This window comes from Apodemus sylvaticus, chromosome 14 (genome assembly GCF_947179515.1).
Source record: "Apodemus sylvaticus chromosome 14, mApoSyl1.1, whole genome shotgun sequence".
In the NCBI taxonomy this organism is placed as follows: domain Eukaryota; kingdom Metazoa; phylum Chordata; class Mammalia; order Rodentia; family Muridae; genus Apodemus; species Apodemus sylvaticus.
Window position 1 is genome coordinate 87,478,788 of NC_067485.1, and position 18,486 is coordinate 87,497,273.

The 18,486-nt window shown below is 41.2% G+C and overlaps 1 protein-coding gene across 2 annotated transcripts in view; it reads left to right on the plus strand.

Annotated features, from left to right (window-relative positions):
- Dip2c (disco interacting protein 2 homolog C) overlaps positions 1 to 18,486 on the plus strand; it is a 409,010-nt gene that overhangs the window by 205,715 nt on the left and 184,809 nt on the right. The window contains exons 2-4 of one of the 2 annotated variants that reach the window (XM_052157069.1): positions 2,324 to 2,395; positions 3,890 to 4,057; positions 15,001 to 15,111. In XM_052157069.1, the coding sequence (XP_052013029.1) occupies positions 2,324 to 2,395; positions 3,890 to 4,057; positions 15,001 to 15,111 (351 nt within the window). The remainder of the gene's footprint in view (positions 1 to 2,323; positions 2,396 to 3,889; positions 4,058 to 15,000; positions 15,112 to 18,486) is intronic. The other variant, XM_052157070.1, reaches the window with a different exon arrangement.

An 18,486-nucleotide genomic window follows, 5' to 3' on the forward strand; every position in this document is an offset into this window, starting at 1 on the left:
TTGAAGTTGGCCTAAAGTGAAATTAAAGAAGAATTTCTTCTAGTTGTTAAATGTTCAGTTGAGAAATTAATGAAACTTGGGCTGAATTCTGGGTGTAATCAACGTGTGGAATGACTCTGGGTTTACCAGGACTTAGAATTTTGATAGTAGGATTGTCAAAGCAGCCCCTCAATCTGGACATGCGCTGTAGCTGAAAAGTGCAATATGGCACTTTGCCTGAGACCCGAGCGAGGTCCTCTTTCCTGTGGTTTTCCACGAGTAGCCTTATTTGTTCTTCTTACTCCTTCTCGTGTTCTTATGGGCCTGCCTTTCCCCTTTAATTTAATCCAGGCTGTGGATTGGGTTTTGTCTCAGCCAGAGGCAAGATGGATTATGCATCATTCTGATGAACATGAAAACTAGCTTCTTCAGTTATAATGTTATATGTAAAGAATGATTGCTGTTAATAAAAGCTGTTTCTTATTAGTCAAGGTTACCATGTCCCATGTGAAGACAGGCTTTAAAGCAATTGTTTCTGCAGTGCTCTTCATAAGTCTTTTTGGGTATTTCTCAAGAATCTATGCATATGTGTGGGAAGTTGTTTCTGCTTTTCTTTCCAGGGGCCACAGACTCTGCCTTTTCTGAGTAGGAATGAGGCACCAGGGACCAACCCATTCCTTTTTCCTGTCAGAAATGTTGAGGTGTGCTTCTCTGAGTACTGGTCATAGTCTTTTGCTCTCAAGTCACACTAGTGATTTTGTTTTGTTTACAAACCTTTGTTATTTTTTTTCAAAGCCAAACATTTCTTTATATCTTATTGTATTATAGGTATAAGTAACTGTAGAAAGGGGGCAAAATGCAATTTCACAGCTATCCTATAATCCATTCCTTCATTCCCCTGTTTTCCTGGTCACTTACAAGAATGTTCCATGGCGTGCTGACATACCTATAGTGGCCATTGTGGTCAAGAGGTGCGGTTTGGGGGAATTTTCAAGATTTAATGCAACAGCTTCAGTGATATACAGATGATGGTTGAAAAGTGTAGTCAGACATGCTAGTTTAATCTTTGTGTAATATTTACACAGATCCCTTCTTTCATAATGATGACATAAAATATACTTAGCATAAAACCACTTACCAATTGATAAGCGAATGTGTATTCCTTATTTCTCTACTCTTCTATGGTTCATGTTTTAATACTAATCATATATTGTTTTTTTTAACCTAAACAAAGGTGTGTCAAACAAGCTTTGAATGGTAGAATCGACCCTCAAACCTGTAGTGTCACTTGACCATAGTCAAGCACATATCATTAGAATAAGCTAATTTACCAACTTGTCGACATACAGTACTAATTATTCTTTGGTTTGTTTGTTTATATGGAAGCTCAGATCTTTTCTCTTTGAAGACGTAGGTGAGAATACGAGACACCCTCAGAAAATTAAAGGGCAATATCAATTTTATACTGGCCCCAATTCAAAGACAAAGTCTGTGATGTGTGTGTGTGTGTATGCGTGTATGCATATGAATGTGTGCATGTGTATATTTTTTCTTTTAAAAACAAAGGGTAAAATTAGCACTGTGTTTTGGAGCTTACAATTAGGAAACACTAGTACATGTTAATGTTATTTTGCCTGTATCCTAACTGACCTAACCCTTAGGAAAAGGTCTGACTTTGGCTTTGTGTATGTATCTTTGACTTTAACATTTGAATTTGTATTTAAACAATGACCATCTTTTACATCTCTATGGGTCCCCTATTCTTTTGCTTGGTTTTATCTAATGCTTTCTTTGGTCTTAGCCATTTTTCCCCCAAATATACCCTAGCAGTCCTTATGACTTACATGCCTGATTAGGAAGGAAAAAAAGTCTCATTAATGAAAGGCGATGCTTCTCTGTAATGGTGTTGCTAGCTTTCCAGCCCAGACAGTTGTGCAATCTATTGTTGATTAAGTTAATGAGAGCTCCCGAAGATTGAGCAGGCTCTGTGCGCCTGCAAATGTGAAGAAATTTGCACAGATCTAATTTTGGACCCTCAGGGTAGAAATGCACCCAGAAGGCCAGAGATGAACATGCACTGAGCAAATGACTATATATATATATATATATATATATATATATATATATATATATATAAACATATACATATATACCATGAGTACTATAATTTTTTGAGGGTAAAGGAAAATTAAATAATATACAGTGGTTCTGTTATAAATCTCTAATTATAAAGCAAATAAAAGATAGTTACAAGTGTCAGTATATTTTGTCATACTTCTTTAAATGGCCAACTTTATCCATTGAAGCTGTTCTGAATGGTTTCTTTTTTTCCGTTCTCTTTCAGGTGACATTACACAAAAGGGATATGAAAAGAAGAGGTCAAAATTAATTGGAGCCTACCTTCCCCAGCCTCCAAGTACGTAAGCCTTGAATAGTATTAGTTGTCTAGTTTAAGAGATAATAGCCACATTTGAAAGAGGCTTTTCTCTGACTGTGGAATCTGCCCGAGGAGTGCACATTTGATACCTGCATTCCACAAAACCAACTTCTTTGTATAATTACTCATAGATTTTGTGAAAATTGAAGGCATATATGTCTTTTCTATAATAATATCTGATATAATTTAATAGATATTTCATCTGTAGATAGAGATCAATATTATATTGATTTCTTCGAAACACTATAATCATAAAAATAGGAGAATTTGTGGTTTAAACAGGTTTTTTGACTTGGTGAGTTAATTATTGCAATTGATTATGATTTAAATTAATAGAAGGTTTGCAATAATTAGGAAATGTTGTGATAACCTGAGTTGGAGAGCATGATTATAAAGGTTTGGTGTTTTTAGGGGTGCCAGTAAAATAAGCATACTGGTACTTACTTGTAGAGTACAAAGTCCACTTCCTGCCACTACTGTTACATTTGTGGCTTTGGAGAATTCCTGCACTGAAGTTGGATTGTACAGGTTTTAAGAAAACGGAGATACGTTGGCATTCCGTGTGGATTCCTGGGTTAGCTCATTTCCTGTGGAGAGCACCGCTGAGTTTTTGCTAGGCTTTAGGAACTGCTCCACCCGAGTGTGAGCAAAATCCATGTTGAAGGTAAAAGACTAGTACCACAAGTGCTAAAGGCAGAAACGGAAACTGCACTTTCTGTGGAGGACAGAAAACCTACCAAGCTTAAAATGCATGCGTGCACATCCCATTTCTAGTCTCCAGACTATTGAATCCCAGGATTGTAGAATTGGCATGGCATTAAAAACAAAAAACAACAAAAAAAAAAAAACCAAATCTCTGTGGCTACTGAACTTGATATCAAGAGTCTGCTGTGCTTGTAGTTCTGCGATTTTGGTTTTTGTTTGTGTCTTTTTATGTGATTTTTTTTTTTTAAGGAAGTTGATGTAAAAGTGGTCTCGTGTGTGTTAGGGATTGATGTCCTGTGGTCTGGCATGTGAAGGCAAAAAGCATGGTTTTATTTGGAAGAAGAAAAAGTAAATAGGCTGGTAAAAGACCTAAGGGAAAGTGTTGGCGGGGAAGGTATTTCTTCACCATTGCCTCCCCTTGCTGTGATTGTCCCTCGATGTCACTCCCGGCGGTCACGGTCACGGTCACGCGCTGATATCTGTGGGTGTCTGCCCTGTCTTTGAGGAAGGCTGCTTGGTCAATAGATGCTGTTGGATGTTGATTTGTTTGTCAAACCAAACCCCAGTGAAGCTAGGGCACTGGCCTACCTGAGACATTTCTGTCGCCCTCACTGCTCTGGGACTGGCTGGAGGCAGAGGGTATCTGCCTTGGAGCCTTGGTGGTCTGTGTTCTGTTTCTGCATGGGGTCGGCAGCTCTGCTCAGCGCTGTAACAAATTTAAAAAAAACTAAAGTCTGAATTAATTAGTTTTTTTTCAACTTGTTACAGCAGCGAATGGAGCTGCGGTGGTTCGGTGTAGACTGCAGCCCGGGGAAGGCGTGCCGAGGAGACCTTTCCGCTCCGCCCACATCGGGGTGTGCGACATCCGAGAAGCGGCAGCCCGGGAGCGGGCGGCCAGTGCAGCGGGGAACCGGCCTCTGTTTTACTTTCGTTTCGGTGAGCCCTGCATCCCTGAGAGAGACCAGCCCTTGGGCAAAGGACACTTTTGGAAGTCCTTTTCCCCAAAGTATAGGGCTGGCACTGAAGGACAAAGAGGTTAGGTCCCCAAAGAGAATACCTACCTTGGTACTTAAGCTCAGAATTTGCATGCATGAATGTTGACTGTTCCAGAATCAGGGTCCTTTCTATATTTCTTGTTAACTTACAGTGTTCTGTGTGTAATTCTTGGTCAGCTGACACTTTCAGTGTGAAGACCCTAAAAAGGGATGCATGTCCAGTGTTAAGATTTTAACCCCTTAACGTTGCACTGCTGGCTTAAAGCCTGATTTCCTAGGCGGAGAATGTGTAATTATCCCTGAGATATGATAAAGGGAAAGACATGGAAACCTGCATGGTTTCTTACTCCATCACCAAGGATCAAGATGTTAGTTTTCTTAAGTAGAAAAACGAAAGTGATCTTCAAGTAGATGGTTTCAAGGTCAGGGTCCCTCTGAAAAGTCAGACTTACTTTGAACTGTGTTTTTGCACTTAGGAAATTCAAGAAGGAGAAGATGACTCAATGTACTTTTTAGTAGAATAAGTACATTTAAAACAGGAGCATATGTATCTGTAAGCTGGATTAATAGAGCATGTTTTGGGTTTTCCCTCTGATAGAGTGCATTGCTTTGAAATGTGTTGTAGCTTATGGCTGAGTGCTGGAGAGGCCCAGGCTGGATCCCTAGCACAGCAAACCAATCACATGGAAAGATTGAAATGAGCTTCCATATTCTAAGCAGCCGTCTCAGCTATCTCCCAGCTTTGTCTACGTTTGTCTTCCCAGTGACCTTGTTGACAGTTACCACGATCTTGTTGAAATGGACTGAGAATTAAGTAGTATGTGACAGAGTTGAGTGCTAGTTGTAGATTGTGTTTTAGAATTCCTGATGGAAATGTAATAAAGACTGAATGCAGAAATGTGTATTAAGTTGTGTTGTCTGCTTTGTCCCTCTACCTTCCCATAAACATGAGCTCCATTCAGTCCTGTGATGTGAAAAAAGGGTGTCACATTTTAGGATGAATGATTTGTTACTGTTCTGTTGTTGTGAAGAAACCCAAGCCAAAGCAACTCTTACAAATGAAGTGTTTAATTAGGGGCCTGCTTAGAGTTTTAGAGAATTAGTCTATGACTGTCACAACAGGGAGCAGACAGGCGTGGTACTGGAGCACCAGCTGAAAGTTTGCACCCCGCACTGCAGGCAGAGAATGGGGTAGAAGTCAGGCAGGGGAGCCTGGCATGAGATGTAGAAACCTTCAAGTCTCATGCGTGACACACCTCCTCCAACAAGGTCACACCTCCTAATCCTTCCTAAAACAGTACATGTTCTGGCTTATGCCTCTGTTGACTATATACGAGACTGTGGGAACTATTCTCATTCAAACTCCCCCACTTCTAGCACAAGTATGTTATAGGTAACCTCCTTCTGAGACTTGTTATAGGTAACCTCCTGAGACGTTGTTATAGGTAACCTCCTTCTGAGACGTTGTTATAGGTAAGCTCCTTCTGAAACGCTGTTATAGGTAACCTCCTTCTGAGACGTTGTTGCTGCATGAACTTTCATTCAGCATCAGGACTTGGGAAGAGAGTGAGGAAAGCAGGTGTTTCTAAAATATCCATGAAGATGGTCTTTCCATTCCTTTTTCTTTTTTAATAAAGATTTATGTATTATGTACACAGTGTTCTGTTTGCATTCCGGAGGAGAGCACCAGATCTCATTTTAGATGGTCATGAGCTACCATATGGTTGCTGGTAATTGAACTCAGAACCTCTGGAAGAACAGCCAGTGCTCTTAACCTCTGAGTCATTTCTCCAGCCTAGGGAACTCTTTTTTGACCAGCTGCCTGGGAAGTCTTTCTTCTTTTATCTTTGTTCTAGTGTTTACTGTAGGGAGCATGTAGTTGAACAAATCTTTTTATTTACCAGATAAAATGTTAAGATTTCCATAGGAAGTATTCCAAAAATATTTCTGAGATGTGTGGGGCGTATGGTTATGGATTAGAGTGCCATAGGTGAAGTTAGAATCCTGGCAGGACAGGCTGTGGCTCCTTCCTGATGAGAATACTCAGGACAGTGTCTTCGGATCAGCACTGTAGTGATACCTGAGGATGATCGCTTCTCTTGGTTGGGCATATTGTTGAGTGCCCACCTCAATTCAGATAGGGAACAGTGTACTAGAAGCTAAAAAGAAAATGAGAATTATAGAGAAGAAATAATAGGTTGGAAAATATTTTACAAGAGAAAGTGCTGCTTAAGGGAAGTTGTTTGACACTTCTAGTTTTTAGTAAGAAAATGCCTGTTTCAAAATGATCCTTTGTTACCCTCAAAACCAGATCAAATTGACAAAAAGAAAATAAATTACTTAACACTATTCTTGGAAGAGTCTCTATAACACACTGTAGCATGTATAGAGAGTCTTTGCTACTTTTAGAAGATTTACTTGGTAACAAAAAGCAACAAAATTTCAATGTGACTGTAAATAGTAAAATTTCCCCCATCCAAATACCCCACGTCCTTTCTTATAATATGTATGAGTCTTATATCTCATATCTTATAATATGCAAGGTGTTACTTATTACATGGCAGTCATGAAATGTTTCTTGGTATGGAGCTGCTTCTGCAAATTCAGTATTCTGAGCTCACCTGGCTGTATTTATCATTAGCAGCAAATAAATTCATGCCCAGCTTCAAGGCTATGGGTTGAGTTGGTGTGAGACGTACGTGAATTAGACTAACAAAAGACAGTTGCTAAGATTCTTGTATTTCCTGCAGCTTTCTAGGGTTCACATGGGCACAGCATCTGTTCTTGATGAGAATTTATGGGCCCTTCTTGTTACTACTGCAGACCATAGATGATCCCATGTGCAGAGTGGGTCAAACAGTCCTGTCCAGCTATTGTACTTCCTATTGCCCTGGCCTGACTTTGGCTTCCCAGATGGCCATGCTTGCTGTTTTCCACTTTAGGAATCCTGGGAATGTTCATTTTTGCCTGTACTAAGCATTGTTTAATGTTCAGTTCAAAGGCCACTTGTTGAAGGATTTCTCACCCGGTCCTTCTGGTTGGGACGACCCTCAGTCCCAGTCTTACTATGATCTATTTGTGAAATATTCCTAGGCAGCTATAGTTTGGTATTCTGTCCCTTACTCCACAATAGTAAGATGAATTAACTGAGGACCTCTCATCTCCTGCACACAGTGAGCACAACCCACTTGCAGGCAAGTGCACACCCAGTTCCAGAATTTGAACATAGCAGGAAGAGGTAGAACAAGGTGTTAGCAATCATCGTTAGCCCCAGGGGACCTTTTAGCAGTGGGACGATCAGGTACCTTCACAGTCAGCCCAAAAGGACAGCAATATACATCACTTCCTGCCCAGAGAGGACACAGTCCCACTGTTGCCTCTGTTGCCTGTCCTGCACATGTATTATGCCCTGATGTCCTTCTCTTCTTTCCTTCCCCCTCCCAGAGGGAGCCTGTGCCCTCTTACTCTTTCCCTTTAATAAACCTACCATGTGAGACCTGTTGACAGTGCGAATTTGCTGCTTAGTCCCTACACCAGGCAGTGGGTGCTTTCTCCTGGACCTGTGTTCTCTCATCCCACTCCTGTGCCCACTGAACTCCCATGCTGCCAGTGGAGGTCGGCAAGGCTGTCCACTGTAGCCTTGCCACTAGAGTATCAAGGAACATCCCCAACAACTGCTGTAGCCAGTGTTTAGTGCCAAAACATTCAGTATCTAGGTGTCACAGTGTTTTTGTGTGAGCCTTTTATACCAGGTCTCTCTTACTATCAGTGGTGACAGTTCTGATTTTATCTGATTTGGATGAGTCTAAATCCCAATTGGACACATTAGTGCTAATCAGTGCCAGAAGTGGCAGAGGATTACATGATTTTGGACTCTAGCACATTCTAGTCAGTTATTTCTATTTATTTTATACAATTCAGTCTGCAAAGTCTAGTATCTGATGTTTTCACTGAAGTTAGCTGCTCTGATGTGAATCCCTTTACATGAAGTGACTCACTTTGTTGTTTTGTGTAGCCAATATGGAGATGGCCTTATCTAAAATCTAGCTGAAGATGCTTTGCTAGATTGTGATGGGAAAAGTTGTCTGTGATTAGTAGAGTTGTCAGGTTGGTGAATTTTGTTCATTGGGTGCATGGAAAATGAAAAGCTTGGTCTTTGATTTGAGGGTATAAAGGCAAGCCAGTTGACACTTGTGGCTTTTTTCTCTAGAAATTAAAGCTGTCTGACTCCTTGCCTGAGCCTGTTACTATTACGTTCAGTGTCTGAGTGAAAGAGTGCTGAGCTTCCTCAGTGGCAGGTGGTTTGGTTCTGCTTCATTCTGCCCCAAAAATCTACCCTCATAACTTACATTCAACTGGTCTCTGGACAGTGATGCTGTTTGGTGGCACACGTGACTTCCTTCACCTGAAGGGCACACAGTACTGTACAGACAAGTTCCCTTTGTTGAGGAGGCACGTTGTGCCATGAGTCAATATACGGTGAAGGTGAGATACAAGGCTACCTCTCTGAAAAGTGGGAGAGAAGAACTCAAAGCTGGGATTCTGGTCTGAGACTTAGGCATCCTTTCCATCTTGAATGGTGAGAGAAAGGACATTTCAGCAGTAAAGGGAACGTCTCTGTGATCTAAGTGAGCTTTGTTGGTGGTGAGCCATGTACACGCTACTACTCTGTTGTCTATGATGTGTGTTCTATCTCATGAATGGCAGAATTTTCTGTTATTTTTAATGACTTTTAATGAGTTATGTTTCTTGTTAGAAAATCAGTAGTAACAAGGGAGCATCACTAAACCAATGTCCAGTCAGCATCCTAGGACTCAAGATGAATTGAATTTAGCTACCTAACAGTAAAGATGGTGCCAGTTATGACTGGATCATGTATTTTTTTGTGTCTGTGTGTGAAAAATCTGAGTCATAAGAGAGAATACAACAACCTGAAGTTCTAGGCCCGACAGTAGACTTGTATCTTGTCCAGTATTGTAGAACACAATCAGATAGGGACGGGGATGTTGCTGAGGAGTAGATTGCTCACCTAGCATGCTCAGGCACTGGTTAAATTCTAAGCACTACAAACAAAACAAACAAGTATAGCAGGATAGACATTTAATGAAAATGTCAAATTGTCACAGGCTTTAGATGATTCATAATTTACCATGAGTTCTCCTGTCAACATACTATAATAGGAAGATGATTGCGAGACAGATGCATGATGTTGTGCAGTAGCTGTGTTCAAAGACGATAAGAAGGAAATAACAGTGAAAGCAACAGTGAAAGGAACAATAAGGTTTGTGTGGTAGGGTAGGTACTAAGGTGCTCAGAATGAGGTTTTAGTTTTTCATTTTGTGGTGTCCTTATCTGTTTTAGTGCAAAGCAAAGGTAGAAAATGTCTTATCTAACCATACCACAAGTACTTTTTACTTTCTAGATAATTTCTTAATTTATAGTTACAGTAAAATTAGGGGCTGCTGTGTTATCCAGAGGTTGCTGAAACAGTAGAAGACAGTGGGACTTGATTGAGAAGCAGTTTTGGACATTCTGGAAATAAAGTCTCTAGGCAGAACTCCTTACCCCCATGCTTGAATATCTTTTCTTGAGTAACTCTGTCCTGCCCTATTGGCTCTAACTTATTGAGTCTCAAGTTAGACAGTGGCCCACCTGTACCTTATTCTTTGGGTTACCATGGAGATTGATAGTGATATCTAGTGTTTATCTGAAAGGCATGAAATATACTTCACTGAAATAAACTTCAGTGTTTAGTCATATGAAATGGTTGGATGGGTTAGGTACAACAACTATAATGGGACTTTTTATTGGGGAAATCTTAATGATCTAGCCTTTTCTTACTTTTGTCTTCATATTTCCAAATCTGGTGGGTAGGTGAGACATTTAAAGAGCAAAATTAGTGAGCAAAATTGCCAGAGTTGGCAAGAATCACAATTTCTGTTTGACCGGGAAGATTGAACTAGAGAGGAAGGTGGGCTACAGTTGGAGGAGCTGTGTTCCATGGATGAGTTTGCTGCTTTTTGCTATGGTCATCAGAGCCAGAAAGTGGGGAATACAGAATGCTTTGTGCTTAGAGGAGAGCTGTCTGTAAGCAACTGGGAGAGGCCCCTAGCACAGATGCAGGGGTGATTCTGAAGGAGAAGAACTTAACAAGTATGGCACAGTGTTGAAGTTTCCTGTGTTAACCTCAACAGCAAAATGGCAGAAATAACAGCTCATCTCCTGGTTCTAATTAAGTCCTTACACTAGTGCTTTACAGTGTTACCTGTTGTTAGTGTTTTCAAATACAGATGGAAAGGCCAGGCCTTGGAAAGGTTAAAGAATTTGCCCAAGATTACAGGTACCAGGGCATGTGTATCTGGAATATCAAGGTTCTTGTTCTTTTATTCAGTGATGAAATAAAAAACCTACAAAGCCTGTGGAGTAGTGAGGAAACTATTCAAAAGGAAAGGGATCGTACATATAAGAAACATTGAGAGTGAGTAAGGAACTGTTCAAAAGTCTTTTTGTTTGTTGTTGCTTGTGGCCTTTTACAGAGTTTAAGGAAAGGAAGAGTTTGGTTACTAGGGGTGTAATGGATGGTTTTCTGTTTTAATCAACAAAATGGTTTTTGTAAGTCTTTGCTTACTGTTTATGTCCCTTCTCATAATGTATCTGATATGTGTATGGGGGGCAGGCTGACAGACACAGATAGACAGACAGACGGGGTCTAACCATATAGTCTTAGCTGGCCTGGAATTTACTATGTGTAGGTGAGGCTTGTCTTGAAACTCAGAGAAATTCACCTGCCTCTGCCTTCTGGGTGCTGGGATTAAAGTATTTCTCCACCATGTTTGGCAGCATGTAATTTAAATTCTATGCACATCCAATTATGCATAGGCATATAATATTGTAAACAGGGGGTTCTCTCTGAAAACTAATTTTAAAGACATGGTTTGCCTTACTGTGTAGGTACAGAAAAGGACTTGAGGACAGATCGGACCCCTATTTTCTCTACCAAATTTACTAGCAATACATTTGAATAGAACATGTCCAAATTTTGTGGTCATGAAAGAGAAGAAAAACTTACCTCATTGTCAGAGAGTGGTGTGAATATAGCTCAATGAAGATGGGGGTCCTAAGTTGCTATTTATATTATTATAAGAGGGTGTGCTCACTTAGAACACGAAAGTGAGAAACCGAGGTTGCAGGTGTTGGAAGAGCCATTCGTTAAGCTTCGAGGCCAGGTGGGATGAAAGGTTCTAAACTGTTAGCCATGCTTTTCTGACATCTATATGGTCCTGTCCTTCATTCTCATGGGTTCGTGAGCTGACTTGGCTCATGGCTTGGCTGTAGTGCCTAATAAATACTGTAGGAGAAGGGACTCAGGGTTGAGGCGTATTTTCGCATGGATGAGAATCAATGGTTTATGCTCCTGACTGTTGGGTGTTGGGGACTATCACCCTTTCTGTCTCATGATGTCCTCTTTCGCAGTGCCCATGTTACCCTCCTCTCGGTAGTCTTCCTGTTATAAGAACATGGTGTCCGTGGCTTTTTGAGAACAGGTCTTCAATCATGGCTCCCTAAACTAAATGTTTGATGACTGTGAGTTCTTCCCAGTGGTGAATCCTAAACTGCTTGGCTAATTATTTGTACTTTTATTGCTGAAGATACATCTGCTTCAGCAGCAAGGTTTGGTCAGTTGCCTTGTGCTGGAGAAAGAGAATGAGTGCGAGTGACCTTATCGTGACCTGTTCAGTTCTATAGAGTTAAATACTCAATTGTTGTTTTTTTTCCTGTTTGAATATACCATTTTGAATCATGGTTAGAACAAAGTCAGATAAAATACAATGAATTCGATATTGACTCAACTATTTTAAAGTATGTTTTGTTACTGGCAGCTTGGTGGAGCTCTTCTGCCTAGCTGTATGGATTTCTCTTTCAAAACTGCATTTTTAATCCATACAAGCAAGCATGCAAAGTTACCTCACTGATAATATCCATAGAAGACTCATCAATAAACTAGGTAGTAGTCTTTGACTCTTATACTATGGATCTCAAGAAGTGGTAAAGGGTGAAAGTAGTTCTGAAGAACTACTTTCATGAACTAAGACAGGAAAGTTGTATTCATAGTACTGAGATTTACAGCTGGTGAACTTGGCAACTTGGAAGTGTGTTTACTTCTGCTGCTCTTCAGGCTGTTTCAAAAAGCTTGTCAGTGTGTAACAAGAGAACATGAGAAACAATGACAAGTGCTAAAATGTGAAGGAGAGGCAAAGTGAGAACCATTACACGTGGATGCTAGCTAGAATCGTGGGTATCCCTCCACAAGGACCTGAAAGAAACTGCCCCGTCCTCATGGGCATGTGTGCTTTAAGGAAGGCTCCAGGTCTGGGCATAGCAGGCACATCCTGCAGTTAAAGATACTGTGTCAGAGTGCTTACAGTGTCCTGAAAACAGTCTCAGCCACAGAGGCATTTCCTCAAGGCACAGGACAGTTGGGACCTCTTCCAGGGGCAAACAATCAACCCAAATAAAAAAAAAAATCTACCTGAAAGAGATCTGTTAGTGTTCTGCTTCAAGAAGAGAACTGACTTTCAGCTCCTTAAGGGAAAATAAAGAGGAAATTATGAAAGTTGTTACAGAAGAGACAGTGTAAAGAAAAATAGTTCAGATAGATTATCTGAAGTGAGGCTCTTCACAATCGCTGTCTTCAGGTAGGGATGAAGGAGGGAAAGTGCTCAGTTCTATTTAAGGGCAGGCCACTGAGAGTTTTGACTGTGTACAAATGGGTATATGAATAACACAAACTGGACGTGTTTTTATATTTCTTTGTTTTATTCTTATTTTTATTTTTTTGGGTGGGGGAGGTCATAAAGGTGGGAGGAATGGAAGGGCAAAGGGTAAGGACTAAGAAGTGAGTGTGATTGGGGTGCATGTTGTGAAATTCCCAGAGAATCAATAAAAATATTATCTTAAAGATAACAGTATCATAATTATGCACTTTTGGGAAAAGCAAAATGAAAGACAGCAAGTAAATATAAAGTTAAAAATTCCTAGAATATTCAGTACCCGCGCCAGTTACACTAGGAAGACTACTTTTGTGACATTCTAGACCTCCATGTGTTATTTCTCTGCTATCCTGTCCGAAACAGCTACTTGTGCCTCTTTAAAAGATGAGGAGAAGAAAGACATGGAAGGATTCGAGGAACCAGTGACCTAAAATAATGCTAAACCAAAGCAAGTCCAGGATGAAAGAGATCCTAATGGCACCACAGGTCTAATGACCCAGGCTAGAGGAGAAAGGGTCTCCACATATACTTCAATGAAAAACAAACAAGATGAAATGAAAAAATATTACTAGGTTGTGATTTTTTTTTTTTTCTCGAGGGGAGGAAAAGTATGGGAAGGGTTTGCTTGTATCTTGATTTTCAGTTGGGGTGTTTTGCAAGCATCCACAAATTGGTACGTTGAAAGCATGACGATGAAGAGAAAGGTCTACATGTTAATCCCAGAATTATTAAAAGGCAAATCAGCTGGGACTATGTTAATCACATTTGGACAAGTTTGTTGGTTCATCATCTCAACACAGTTGTGGAAGAGGTAGAAACCGAGGTGGGTGGAGCGAAGCCTGCTGCTGTAAGGGCCACACTGTTCGTCCAGGTGTAGGTGTCAGCCTGAGGCTGAGCTCCTTGGCTCCCTGAGGTTGACTTATCGTAAGGAATGCTGAGCCAGGCTCATGGGAGAGCCAGTTGTCTGTTACCCAAACACAGGCACTAACTTTTTTCATAGCTCATGTTTTACGTCTGTTTTCTTCTAGTTATCAGTGGTCTTTTCTAAAGAAACACCGTTGTTAGTACTCAGTGGGAGCAAGTCCTTGGTGTCTGAACTGTAGAGATGGACTCCTTCCCATTCTACCAAGCTTTGTCTACACTGTGTTACTGGGTGCTAGTTTGATTGGCAGATATGGGTGTCAGCTTTTGTCTTTGAAGTTGACTAAGATAACATTTTTGGTAATGCATAAAAGCTGCTCTCAAGTACATCTTGTTCATATATTTAGCACTAAATGAAGCAAGATTTTGGTGAATTAGTAATTGGGAATAACAAAAGCTGAAAGCTGATGCTACATATGGATAACTTCCCCTTTACCAAATTTACATGCAAATAATCTATAATGTTTGTTTTAAAGTTGACTTTAGTCACACTTTATCTATCGAAATGTGCTGTTTCTTCTTCTTCTTCTTCTTCTTCTTCTTCTTCTTCTTCTTCTTCTTCTTCTTCTTCTTCTTCTTCTTCTTCTTCTTCTTCTTCTTCTCCTTCTCCTCCTCCTCCTCCTCCTCCTCCTCCTCCTTTTCCTCCTCCTCCTTTTCCTCCTCCTCCTTTTCCTCTTCTTTCTCCTCCTCCTTTTCCTTCTCCTCCTCCTTCTCCTCCCCCTTCTCCTCCTCTTCCTCCTCCTTTTCTTCCTCATTCTCTTCTTCCTCCTCCTCCTTCTCCTCCTCCTCCTCTTCCTCCTCCTTCTCCTCTTCCTTCTCCTCTTCCTCCTTCTCCTCTTCTTCCCCCTCCTCTTCCTCCTTCTCTTCTTCCTCCTCCTCCTCCTCCTCCTCCTCCTCCTCCTCCTCCTCCTATGTCTTGGGCTTCATGCTTCTTCCATGCTTTGGTGGACTCTACGACAAGAAAGAACACTTGTCTATACCCTGCCCACAACTGGAAGAACTTCTCTGAGACTTTGCCTTACATATGTCCTACCTTCCTCTTGAACAGTCAGGAGTGACATCTCCCCCTCCCAGGCTTCTGGTCAATTAGGTGATAGGAATGTAATGACTAAATATTTCTTGTAACTAAGTTCCCTTAGCTTAGAGTTTGAGAACAGCCTCACACTCACCCTGCTGTTTTACCTTATTTTAGGAGTGGACCAAGCTCTGCCTCAAGAGCGACGGGCACCTGTCACTCCTTCCTCAGCTTCTCGATACCACCGCCGAAGATCCTCAGGGTCTCGAGATGAACGTTATCGGTCAGGTAAGGAACTGTATGGGGGTTCTAGACTCACTGTACTTGGTTCACCATGCATGAATTGGGTGTGCCTTTCATTGGCTATGAGGCACAAGCTTAGGACATTTAGACCGCATAGGTGAAGCTCTAGCTTAAGTATCCATGTGTACTATAGCTGTCTTCAGACACACCAGCAGAGGGCATCAGATCTCACTACAGCTGGTTGTGAGCCATCATGTGGTTGCTGGGATTTGAACTCAGGACCTTTGGAAGAGCAGTGCTCTTAACTGCTGAGCCATCTCTCCAGCCCCACAGCAACTCTTTTAACGACAAACATTTAATTTGGGCTGGCTCCCAGTCCATCATCGTGGTGGGGAAGCATGGTCGTATGCAGGCAGACATGACGAGAGGGGAGCTGAGAGTTCTACACAGGGATCGGCAGGTCTGGCCTGAGCTTCAGAGATCTCAAAGCCCACCCTGTAATGACACTTCCTACAAAAAGTCCACATTTCCTCCATTGGCTGCACTTCCTAATGGTGCCACTCCTTATGACCCTATGGGGACCATTTTTATTCATACAGGCACAGCACAGAAGACTTTCATTAGGAGATTATTTTCTTCACTTCTTCCCACTGTGCTTTCTTGTTCCTCACCGACTTTTCTGGACTCTGCAGGCGTTTGCATTCACATGTGTAGGTGCCCGCACATAGATAAGCATATTTAAAATAAAAATTTAAAAAGAAGTGAGATAGTAGCTCGTTTTATTCTACTGCTATTGTTATCTTTTTAGAATTTCCGAGTAGATCTTGTTTTTCTTGAGCTAACCTGGAAGATTTAGGTTATTTGCAAGAAAAGAGCCTCTAGTTCCTTGAGAGGTCTCAAGGGCTCTGACTATTTTTAGTAAAGCTGCTTTGGTTGCTCAGTGATCAAATTATGTTACCTATGAAATATTTGTTACCTTATAGATAATTGAACTAATTAGCAGTCAATATAGGTACCTATATGGTAGCAAATTTAATTCCTATTGACTATATTTTTCTATATTATTTCAAAATCCATAAGTCTACATAATGAATTTTCAATAGTTTAGCTTGGGTTGCCCACAAACTCATATAATATGGCAAAGCATCAAGCCCTAGTAGTAGTTCTGCTGACTACTACTACTACTGATTGCAACCCCAATCAGAGTGAAGTGCCACATGATTCAGGGGTGCTAACATTTTAGTTCTTGTCAGACATCCTGGCTCCAAATTGTGACCATCTTGTCTCAGGCTTGGGAGTGTTGAGGTTTCAAATGTAAATCACTACTCCTATCGATAATTCTTTAATAATGTGTATACTTCTGCTCTTTTAAAGGCACTTATTGGAGGTAGGGGGCACCTAAATCTAGAAAATGAATGCCTATAAAGGTATTTATTGGACATTTAGAATGCATTGAGTCAGACTGTTAGGTAATTTACTATCTTTATGAAGCCTAAATGAGAGAGCTTCATTTCTAGTTACATTCAGTATCCTCTTTGTATAATCAAAACTTCATAATAGAAAACCTCGAGGTTTAAGTTGACATCTAAAAAAAGACTGACTGGAGCTGAATATAGCTGTCACCAGGGAGGTCTGTCAGTGTATGAGAAATACAGAGGAGGACACTCTCAGCCAGCCATTGAACTGAACACATGGTCCCCAATGGAGGAGTTAGAGAAAGGACCCAAGGAGCTGAAGAGGCTTGCAGTGCCACAGGAGGAACAACAATATGAGTCACCCAGTATTCCCCAGGGATAAAATCATCAACTAAAGAGTACACATGGTGTTACCCATGGCTCCAGACACATTGGCAGCAAAGGATGGCCTTGTTAGACACCAAAGGGAGGAGAGGCCCCTGGTCCTAAAAAGATTTGATGCTGTAGTGTAGAGGAATACCAGGACAGGGAAGCGGGGGGGGGGAGGTAGGGGGTGAGGGATGGGTTGATTGGGGAAGGGGAGATAGCTTATATGATTTTCAGGGGAGGGGGGAACCAGGAAAGGGGACATTTGAAATGTAAATAAAGGATATATCTAATAAAAGAAAAAAGAAAAAACAAGACTGACAACAATGTTAAAAGTAAAATGCTGTTCTTTTTTTTTTTTGATATTCCATTTTAACTAGATGTCCTATGTTTTTATTTAAGAAATCTGTCAGATTTATTTCAAAATCTTAAGTTATACCGAGCCACTTTTCTGGGCCTGACAAGTCTTTAAATCTTTCTTCCTTCCTAGTTTAGGCCTTTTAGTCTCAACCCCACGCTCTCCTGACTTGTTTGTCCAAAGATGTGTGGCCTGTTCCTGCAGTCAGAGTCACCTTCCTAGAACATAAACTTGTCCCATACAAATAGCCTGTGAAAGTGGCCCTTCCCCTGGATGCAGGTGATGCCGGTGAAGCCTAGGCTCTTTCACAGGCATGAGTCAGGCTCCGCTCCTAGTCACCCTCTGAGGTACTAGGGTTCTGCTAACCAAGTTTGCCAGTCTATCCTATCATGAAGCAGCCTCTGATAGTGACCACCGACCACCAGAGGTGAGGCTAGAGTGGGATTCTGACCACAGCAGCAGCACCCTGGATCCTTGAGCCAGCAAGAGATGAGAAACGCAGAAAAGAGGGAAGGTAAATTAATAGAAGCAGTCTGGGAAGGGGCTCTTCCCCTCTTCTGTATTAGTCTGGATAAGATATTACCTAAGCCTTGAACAGCGTGCAGCCTCCTCGCCTCAGATTCATACAGGATGATAAAAGAGTTTGCATGATTGGTCCCAAAACCCACAGGGGGAAAAATAGTCCAGAATTAAGACCTGTGCCTTCTAGTAAGAAGGTTGCAAGTATCATTAACTCCACACTTCCTCCCCAGCCACCGGGTCCTCTCGACTGACCCTTGTGCTCCAGGAGGAGGCCTAGAAAAACAAAGCCATTTCTCTTTAGCAGGCTACGTGCTCCATGGCCACTGTATCCTGCTTACTATTGAATTGGTGATGACCAGGGCTTTGCTGTTGATGTTTTCAGAAAAAAATAAAATGAGAAAAGAGAAAAAAGTGTAAAATGCAAGATGCTTTTTTCTAATGTGCTTAGAATGAATGATTCATTTGGCTTGATAAACTTTTTTTTTTTTTCCAGACAGGGTTTCTCTGTGTAGCCCTGGCTGTCCTGGAACTCACTCTGTAGACCAGGCTGGCCTCGAACTCAGAAATCTGCCTGCTTTTGCCTCCCAAGTGCTGGGATTAAAGGTGTGCATATTTGTTTTGTTTTTGCTTTGCATTGCTAATGAGATCAGGTACTCTCAGCTGGTCTCCTTTGCAACTGAATCTGGAACAGAACTGGTGGCATCTCTAGAATGACCTTCATCCTTCTGGGGAGATCATGAAGCTCTTGTGTTTTCAGAA